The following is a 9,768-nucleotide window of genomic DNA, read 5'->3' as shown; positions in this document are numbered from 1 at the left end:
GAATCTTGTATTTCTGGTTCGTCATAACAAGAAATTGTTCTCAAATCTAGCCAGGCCTACTACTATTATTGGACTCTTTGAAATGCTGTGGCCAGTATAACAATATTCTGCCCTGCCCCTTTGTGGAGTTGAGTCCTTTTCTTCATAGTTGTCTTGAAATCAGGGTGGGGCGGCAGGTACTGATAGGGCTTTGGGGCAGAAAGTGAAGAATTTGCCCCCTGAGTAAGCCTATGGTAAAATGATTAACCAGGGTACTAGCCTGTTTGTCCCAGAGGAAGCTCCAGCACAATGTTCTTTGGCAATATTCTGGACCGTCCTCTTGGGAAAGAAGAACCTAACGACGTCCTACCAAACCAGCTGCCATTGAGGTGCCTGGCTCCCAAAATGGGAGGTTGTGCATGTGGCAAGCTGGGAAGGAAATTTTGGTTAAGACGGCCTGGACTTGAGTCCTGGGCTTCTTAGCCTCTGGGTTGTAAAGGAAGGGGTTTTAGTCCTGTAGAAGTGGGAGCGTGAGAAGACCACGTGGCGTTGGAGGACACAACCGCGCTTGCAAAATCCACCTGGTACGGTACCGGAGCGTACTATAATTCTAATCCCTTTATGTTAAAGAATGAACTGTGAGACTGGAAGTCTTTAGCTTGGACAGGTATTCCTAACCTGTCATTGGAAGAGGTGGAAACCGCTTTTATGTGCACAAGGCCAGTTGTAACCCCGTAGGTGGAGCCCAGACTCCCAAGACTTCCGTGAGGGAGGTGCTGATTGGCAGTGGGCAGCAACTTTTTGCAAACGTTTCCACTGGTCACAACAGGCACCTCTCAAGGCCTCCAGGACAGCTTTGTGAAGAAGGAAAGGGAACTACAGGGTGAGTAGGTTCCTTACCCTCTTCACACAACCTCGGTTGACCCTCCTCTCTGGGATTTTTTCCCCAGCCTTTTTTGTTGACCTACCACTTGCCCTGAGGAAAGCATTCTGGTGTTTCTGGACCACTCCCCGTGTACCCCCCCACCCTCCCATAACCCACTGAGATGGTCTAGGTCAGCCTCTTCTGCCCCCTTCCCAGGGTCCTTTCAACCCCACCACCCTGCTGACTCTGCTCCTCTTGCCCACAGGTGGCTGTCAGGACCTGCCCCGTGTCCTCTACACCCAACTCCTGCACTTGCCCAGCCTGCAGTGCAGTGAGCTAAGACCAGCATCTGTGCGAACCTTTACTGTGAAAATGTCACAGCCCGACCTGGTGGTCAGGGAACCCTGAGGCGTCCTGGTGCTGGAGGCCACTTTGAGGGTCTTCGCGGACCCTCTGTAGCTGTCCTCCCGCCTCATGAAGGAGTTCATTCCCAGCAGTGGGCAAAAGGAACTCCTCTACTGGGCTTGGGCCCTCTAGGCCCCCTTGCTGCTCACCCTGCTTCCCAGCATCTCCTCAGCCCTGTTCCCACTTCTGCAACCCTCAGTCCCAGGTGAGTGTCCAGGGTAGAGAGGGACAAGGAGGTACCGCCTAGCTCCTCCTTAAGCCACCCGTCTACCAAGGGCTCACCAAGCGGACACCAAAAAAGCGTGATTTGTTAGAAGGGCCTTGGGACAGGAGGGGGAAGAAGCTGCCAAGTGTAGGGAACAACAAATACAAACACAGAGGCCTCAAAGTGTTGTGCATGCTGGGGAATGAGTACAGCGGGCCTCCGAGGTGGGTTGGGAGACGCCGCTGATAGGATCGGGTAGCCCACGGTCTGTCGCCAAAGAGCTTGGGGTGGTTTCCACAATGCTGGTGGGAGATGCAAATGGGTTAGAGGGAGCAAGGGTGGGGGCTGGGAGGCCATCAGGGCTGTTGGGTTCGTGCAGTACCTGGAGCGGTCTGGGCCTGAACCTGGGGAGAAGCCCACACCCTCGACACTTTCCTCTAACGTCTGGGTGTCTGTTGGCCTGAGCAAGGACCTGAGGGAAAGCAGGGCATCGGCGGCTCTCTGTCCCCCTCCCCTGCAGCAATCCCACGACACCTGGTCTGGAACCGGTGGCAACATTGCTGCCCACTCCCCGTGGCCCTATGCCCTAGAAGGAGCCAGGCCTCCAGGCAAGAGGCTCTGGCTGAGCATAGGACCCCGGCCTCCGTAGGCCCAAACAGCAGCACCTACCTCCCCTCTTACAGGCTTCCTGGAGCCTCATCAGGTAGCTCCAGCCAGTACACAGCCCAGACCAGCATGGTAAGTGGGGCCCGGAGAGGCTGGGACCTGGGATGAGGGCCTGGCCTCTGCGTCCCTGTTCCTCTTCCCGTGGGCTATCCCATCCGTCCCCTGTGAAGCCCCAATAGCTATCCCACTGGTTCTCCAGGCAACGAGGGAAGAGCAGGGTACCCAAGCCTCCGTTTCCCTGGGCTCCAGGGACCTCTTAAGGGTCCACTCCCTCCCTATACACAAACAGACACAGTGGCCACAATGGGGGTATATGGTCTGATTTCTGACCTTCCCCAGACACCATCTCCCCATTTTTACCTGGTTGTGGGAGATGTTCCAGGAGCCATCTGGCTACCCTATACTCCTGCTTGGGTGTGCTCTCCAGCCTGCAGTGTTCCCTGGCCTGTGAGCGCCTTTGACTACATGCTCAGGGGCAAAGGAGGGCAAGATAGGGGGATCCCTGAGGGTGGAGACAGGCCAGGATGACTCTGGGACCTGTGATGCTAGCAATACTCAGTCATGGTCCTCTTCCTGTGCAGGGCAGGGCAGGGCAGGCCAGCAGGTCTGGTGCAGGGCAGGCCTCACGAAGCCTCTTTAAAGGATTCACTAGATTCTCTATTGAGGTTTGATTTATTGAATTTCTTTACCCTTTAGTATAAGGTGACTATCTGCCTAAGATTTAAACAGATCCATGGTGTGGTATTTGTAGTTTATAACAAGAAATGTATATTTGGTCTTCGTCCTGTTCCTGGCACAGAGCTGCTAAAACCTGGAAGTTTCCTATTAGGAAGGACAATAAAGGGTCTTTTGCTGTGTTAATATTGACTTGCTGAAAGCCTCTAGGTGACAAGGATGCAGGCCGGTAAGAACTCAGTGACTGGAGGGTGGGACTGGAAGTTCCTCCAGGGAGGGGAGAGGGTCCATCCATCCCCAGGGGCCAATGAGTTAAGCAACCGAGCGTGTGTAATGAAGCCTCTCCAAAACCCCAAAGGACGGGGTTCAGGGAGCCTCAGGGTTGGTGAACTCGTAGGGATTTGGGGAGAATGGTGCTCCTGGAGGGCACGGAAGTCCTGTGCCCCTTCCCACACACACTTCACCCTCAGCATCTCTTTTATTTTTATTTTATTTTATTTTATTTTATTTTATTTTATTTTATTTTATTTTATTTTATTTTATTTTATTTTATTTTTTAATGCTTATTATTTTAAAAGAGAGAGAGCGGGAGCAGTGGCCCTTCAGTTCTTGGCTTTTCCACAGAGGCTGTAGGAGATGTAGGTCATAAGAACTCCCCCTCCCAATCTCTGATCTCCCCTGATGTCCCTACCACCTGAGCGGTACTTAGGTTGACTGTCCCCTCCTTGCTGGCTCTGGGTCCCGGGATAGGTCCTGAGGAAGCTCTGTAGGGAGAAGGTGCAGTGGCTCAGGTGGTACAACCACCATGCCCTTGGTCCAGCAGGCCAATTGCGCCCCCACACCCAGTATGGAGCTGCGGGGGGAGGGGGGACAGGGCTTTCAGAGGGTCCTGCTTGGGGGAGGAGGACTTTAACCGGGAAGGGGGCCTGAGAGGTCCAGTTAAGGGATTTCCTCATCCATTCCCCTTTCTGGGAGCCCCCAGAACATGGTCTAGGGAGCCCTATAGTGCTTCAGTAGCAGAGCCCAAGGGGAAGCAGCAGGATGGGTGTGGGAAGGGGTGGAGCGGGCAATGAGGTCTGAGCTTCCAGCTTTTTTCCCCAACTGGTGCTTCTGGAGGGCTGCCGTCCCCACATGCCCCATGAGTGGGTTCCCCGGCCAGACCAGGATCTGGGTAGACTCCAGGACTCCTGCTTGTTACAAGGGGTCGGACGCTGAAAATGGAGTTCTGACTTCCATGGAGGCGTCCTCCATGGAAATGGAGGCACTGAGGAGCGTGAGAAGGCCGTGGAGGCAGGCATTTATCTTTCTAGTTTCCCCCCATCTCCTCTCTCTCCTCTGTTGGCTAACCCGAAGAAATTCCCCCAGGGGGAGGCGGGAGGGGTCTTATCATGCAGATTGCCTCCCCCTCCTTTGTAGGCTGGAGAGGGCCCTTGTGACAAACTGCCTTGTTGGTGCTGACCAGACACTCCCGACGGACCAGTTAAGACTACATTTCTGGGAGAGGTTGAAACGGCAGTTAGGTTAGGTACGAAGCCCAGGTTTGTGACTTGGCCTGACATAAGTGATCCCATCTTGGGCCTTGGTTTTCCTTTCAAAAAGTCCCTTGCCTGGTCTCCCTTACAGACGTCGATGTGGGAAACAAAAGCAGAAGAAAATGGCAGATAGAATTAAGTTTCCTAATAACCTGCAGCCCATTGACAAATACTTGAGGCTGGCAGAGTAAAACGTTTCTCCGGGAACTCCCCACAGTCTCAAGGCTGATGGCTTTGCTAGAATGAAAACAACCTTCTCTCCACAGGCAAGACCGCCAATATCCTGTGAGCCTTCTTTAGCATATGAAAGTCTCACTGGAAACTTCCCCTGGACTTTACCTCCCCCAGCTCCGTAGTATATATAACCAGTGTCTCTTCATGGTCCCAGGGCAGCTCTTCCTGCCCACCGGTTCTGTCCCCGTGCTTTAATCAAATCACCTTTTTTGCACCAAAGATGTCTTCAAGAATTCTTTCTTGGCTGTTGGCTCCAACCCCATGAACCCCACTATCAGATGGGGTTCCCACACACACTTCACCCTCAGCATCTCTTTTATTTTTATTTTATAAAAATATCTCATCAGATGTGTCCAAGAAACTGTGGAAACATGGATTCTAAAGTCCCTTTCAGGGGTGCCTGGCTGGCTCAGTCAGTAGAGCCTGTGACTCTTGATCTCTGGGCGGTGAGTTCAAGCCCCACATTGGGGGCAGAGATTACTTTGAAAATGAATGAATGAATACAACAAAGTCCCTTTCAGCATTTGTATTCTCTGAGCAGGGTTATTATGTAATCTGGTATTCTAGAGTGCAGATTGACCTGGAGGGGAGGGAGACAACAGGCAAGATCAGTCAGGAGGCTGTGGCAGGGCCTTCAGGAGAGAGAAGTGCTAACTGGAGGTGATAAGAGTGGGAAGGAAAGCATAAAAGCAAAACACAGTGATTTTTCTCAGAGAACCAGCCTTTGAAGTAGGATTACCAGATAAAATACTTCTATTGAAAAATTATTTTTTATCTGAAATTCACATTTACCTAGTGTCCCGGGGCTTTTTGATTGTTGTTTTCCAAATTTCACAACCCTACTTCAAAAATGTACCTGCAAGGACTGTGACCTAACTGGGGGGCTTCTTGTAGAGACATTGAGCCACCAACCTCCTTTCCCAGCGCCGGCCAGCCCTTTTCTCTCTCTCTACAGCACAGGCCTCAAGGATGGGGCCTTTCTCCCTTTCCTCCTCAACCCTGTCCTCACTCCCTCCATCCCCTGGGCTCCTCCTCACAAGGCCTGACTCTGGGGCAGGCGGCAGGTACCAGAGTTACCCCTTCCCGTCGCTTACTCCCATACTAAGCCTGCAGCCTCTCCTGAGACTTTCAGCTCTGATCACTAGAGGGAAAGATACAGGAGGACAAAGACAACACGACAAAAAGTGTACAAGGCTTTAAAAGGGATCACACTTGGGGCCTCGGGTTTTCAGCTGTGGACCACCACTCCTCCACAGCGATTTAAACACCTCCTCTTTTGTTCCTGAGGAGGAAGCTCGAGGCTGAACGTTCTGGTGCCATCTATGTCCGGGGACCCCTTTGCCGTCCAAGAGCACTTCTGCACTCACTGCACCCCACGGCCCACAGGACTGCGAGCCGCTGGAACGCACTGGAGCTTAAGAGACTGGGCCTCATGTTGAGAATTCAAGACATGTATGTAAACTCTCTGGAAAGGCATGAAAAATGCAACAAAACTAAGGAAGCTTTTTGAGGGAAGGAAAAAACACAGGTGCCTGGGTGGCTCAGTTGGTTACGTGTCTGACTTCAGCTCAGGTCATGATCCCATGGCTCATGGGTTCAAGCCCTACGTCGGGCTCTGTGCTGACAGCTCAGAGCCTGGAGCCTGCGTCAGATTCCGTGTTTCCCTCTGTCTCTCTGCCCTGCCTCCACTGGCATTCTGTTTCTCTCTCTCTCTCAAAAATAAAGAAACATTAAACAAAATTCGGGGGGGTGGGGGTGGCTTCCGGGGGGCTCAGTCAGTTAAGCGTCCGACTTCAGCTCGGGTCATGATCTCACAGCTTGTGAGTTCAAGCCCCGCATCAGGCTCTGTGCTGACAGCTCCAAGTCTGGAGCCTGCTTGGGATTCTTTGTCTCCCTCTCTCTGCCCCTCCCCCCCTCGCACTCTGTCTCTCTGCCAAAAATAAACACTAAAAAAATTTGGGGGTGGGGGCTGCCTGGGTGGCTCAGTGGGTTAAGCATCTGACTTCAGCTCAGGTCATGATCTCACGGTTCATGGGTTCGAGCCCTGCATCAGGCTCTGTGCTGACAGCCTGGAGCCTGCTTCGGATTCTGTGTCTCCCTCTCTCTCTGCCCCTCCCCTGCTTGCTCTCTCTCGAAAATAAATAAAAACATTAAAAAAAAATTTTCTTAATATGAAAACACATGTAGGCTTTAAATTTTGCTTTACTGTGGCAAAATGCACATAAAATTTACCACTGTCATTGTTTTTTGAGAGAGAGCAAGTGGGGGAGGGGCAGGGAGAGAGAGAGAGAGAGAGAGAGAGAGAGAGAGAGGTGAGAATCCCAAGCAGGCTCCTCGCTGTCCATGCAGAGCCCAATGTGGGGTTCAGTCTCATGAACCATGAAATCATAACCTGAGCTGAACTCAAGGTGCTTAACCAACTGAGGCACCCAGGAGCACCCACTTTCACCATTTTTAAGTGTACTTGTCAGTGGCATTAAGTAAGTTCATCATCATTACTCCTCTTTAGAACTTTTTTATCATCCCATACTGAGACTCTACCCATGAAACTAACTCCTCATTCACCTTTCCTTCGGGCCCCTGCAACACTGTGCTGATAGAAAAGAAACCACATTTTATGTCCATGAGTTGGACTGCTCTGGGTACTTTCTGTAATAACCAGACAGTATGTGTCTTCGTTTCTGGCTTATTTTTCCCAGCGTGATGTCTCCAAGGTTCACCCTCTGGGAGCATGTGCCAGAACTCCATTCCTTTTACCAGGCACCGGGGTGGCTCAGTTGGTTGGTTAAACATCAGACTCTCGATCTCGACTCAAGTCACAACCTCATGGTTTGTTGAGTTCAAGCCCGGTGTCAAGCTCTGTGCCGACAGTGTGAGGCCTGCTTAGGATTCATTCTCAAAATAAATACATAACCTTAAAAAAAAAAAAAATTCATTCCCTTTGAGACTTGATAGTGTTCTGTGCAGGTTGTTTTGTTTTTTAATGTTTATTTTGAGAGAGAGAGTGAGCAGGGAAGGGGCAGAGAGCGAGAATCCCAAGCAGGTTCCGTGCTGTCGGCACAGAGCCTGATCGAGCCAGCCAGGCGCCCCATTCTTACAGTTTTATACATACCGTAGTGCCCTTAAAAAAATACTCTCAAATTTAGAAACAGGAACCTATACTAGGAATACAATCTGGTTTTCTCATCAAATTAACAGGAGAGGGCTATACACAACTGACGAGACGAGCATTTATTTTCTACCTTTGCAGAAAACCTTAGATAGGCGCCCCCAAAACGGTTCCTCCCAGCCCGCGGAAGTCTGGAGACCCACCCGCCAACAGCACCCTCTGGGGCCTCCAAGGACCTACAGCTCCGCCTAACCGCCGGCAGTGGCGGAGACTCGGTTTCCCAGAAGCCCCCCGGCTGGGTCCCGCCCACAGCTCTGCCGGGCGCCCCCTGGCTGCGCGCTTCAGCTCGGCTCCAGTTCCCGGCGGCCCGCGCGGCACGTTCTCGGCGGAAGGGCTGCTCGCGATGGCTGGGGCTGGTTCTGCCGCTGTGTCCGGGGCAGGGACCCCCGTGGCGGGTCTCGCAGGCCGCGATCTCTTCGCCGAGGGGCTCCTAGAGTTCCTACGACCGGCTGTGCAGCAGCTGGACTCTCACGTCCACGCTGTCAGGTCCGAGAGGGAAGGGCGGGGTGGGGCCTCTTCTCGGTTTGGCTGTGGGGGGCAGGGGGCGCCGGGAAGGGGCGGGGCCAGGTCCGGAAGGGGCGGGGCTGGCGGGAGGCTGCGGGCCTAGGCTGGCTTGGCTCAGGTCTTGGGAAGCCTCCAGGGGAGCCGGCTCTTTGAGTCCCATTAACTGACCGCGTAGGCCTCGAAACTCTTTGCAGAGAGAGCCAGGTAGAGCTCCGGGAGCAAATTGACAACTTGGCTACTGGTGAGTAAGCATCCCTGCATTCCCGCGATCCTGCAGCTCGCTTTTAGGACCTCGTGTCTAGCCCACCTCCGGGTGGGTTTGTGTCGTGTGCTTCCAGGACATCAGGGCTCCAGTGATTCCTGCTTCCCTAAGTTTCTAGTGACCGGCCCATGTGGGTGCAGGCGTGTCTTCATCCCACTTACCAGCCTGCCTTCCCCAAGAACGAGGAGCCATTAGGTGTTAGTTTGCAGCTTGCTTCCATCCCCCAGAGCTGTGCCGAATCAACGAGGATCAGAAAGTGGCCCTGGATCTCGACCCCTATGTCAAGAAGCTGCTTAATGCCCGGCGACGAGTTGTCTTGGTCAACAACATTCTGCAGAATGCGCAGGTAAAGGAATTCCCTGCGAACAGTGATCCTTTAGAAGTCCTCAGGGTATTCTCATTTTCAAGGGATGACCATAAAAGTCACTGTGATTTTTAGTCTTTGGGGAGAGAGAGTTGTCAACCAGTGTCAGCCATAATAGATCTTATCATCTCCATTCTCCATACCCAGCTGCCCTCATTTAATGTTCTTCGCACCTTAGAGGACTTACATCAAGAGGGAGCGAGGCCAGGGTGTTTTCCCGCATCTAGCGGACGGGGCGTTCTAAAGCTTCACCTGAAGTAGTTAGGATTCCAAATCTTGTCTTGTAGGAACGGCTGAGGCGACTAAACCACAGTGTTGCCAAGGAAACAGCCCGCAGGAGGGCAATGCTGGATTCAGGAGTTTACCCTTCTGGTTCCCCGAGCAAGTGAACAGGCCAGAAGATGGGGCTCGTGCCTGGCCCCGTAATAGCACAAGTACTCTTCCCCGGCTGCCTTGCTTCCTCCGGGAACTCCCTGTAGACCTTGGGACATCAAACAGGCAGCCCAGTTGTTTCTGTCTGAAGCACTTAAGTCTTACCCACTTCTATGGGGCCCAAAGAAACCTGTGTACAGCAGGACTAATGATCCCAAAGGATTTATTATGGCTCTTGCTTCCAAGAATGGGCCGAGGACTCTACCTTTTAAAACCTACATTCTCAAGGCCCAGCTCCTCTACCTTCAAGCCTAGTTAGTGAGGGGCTTCCTCCATTGCATGTCCTCTATCTGTGACTTGTTTTCCTTTGTTTACACTGAGGATCTGAAGGGCAGGCAAAGTCAAGGTAATGACCTCTGTCTACCCTCTTTTGTGGATGGCACTGGGCTTGAATACAGTGGCAGTATTGGTGGAACCATTTCATTCAATAAACGCTTAAACAGTGTTCTAGTTGACTTTGGTATATGGAAAGGTTC

The 9,768-nt window shown here is 52.3% G+C and overlaps 1 protein-coding gene across 1 annotated transcript; it reads left to right on the top strand.

Annotated features, from left to right (window-relative positions):
- Positions 1-151: 151 nt before the first annotated feature.
- SNAPIN (SNAP associated protein) lies at positions 152-9,737 on the top strand. The gene is made up of 6 exons (XM_042975435.1): positions 152-3,024; positions 5,849-6,013; positions 7,812-8,216; positions 8,429-8,475; positions 8,724-8,842; positions 9,148-9,737. Exons 3-6 carry the CDS (start codon positions 8,074-8,076, stop codon positions 9,247-9,249), a joined length of 411 nt encoding a protein of 136 aa, XP_042831369.1. The 5' UTR covers positions 152-3,024; positions 5,849-6,013; positions 7,812-8,073; the 3' UTR covers positions 9,250-9,737.
- Positions 9,738-9,768: the final 31 nt, after the last annotated feature.

This window comes from Panthera tigris, chromosome F3, assembly GCF_018350195.1.
Source record: "Panthera tigris isolate Pti1 chromosome F3, P.tigris_Pti1_mat1.1, whole genome shotgun sequence".
In the NCBI taxonomy this organism is placed as follows: domain Eukaryota; kingdom Metazoa; phylum Chordata; class Mammalia; order Carnivora; family Felidae; genus Panthera; species Panthera tigris.
The sequence above is the reverse complement of the archived record's forward strand: the minus strand, read 5'-3'. Positions and strand labels throughout refer to the sequence as shown.

What these genes read in the sequence shown, in the direction of transcription:
- SNAPIN (XM_042975435.1), top strand. Translation starts at nt 8,074, where the DNA reads ATGGCTGGGGCTGGTTCTGCCGCTGTGTCCGGGGCAGGGACCCCCGTG. An exon ending in TCTCACGTCCACGCTGTCAG is followed by an intron (nt 8,217 to 8,428) that starts GTCCGAGAGGGA and finishes AACTCTTTGCAG; the next exon opens with AGAGAGCCAGGTAGAGCTCC. An exon ending in AATTGACAACTTGGCTACTG is followed by an intron (nt 8,476 to 8,723) that starts GTGAGTAAGCAT and finishes TCCATCCCCCAG; the next exon opens with AGCTGTGCCGAATCAACGAG.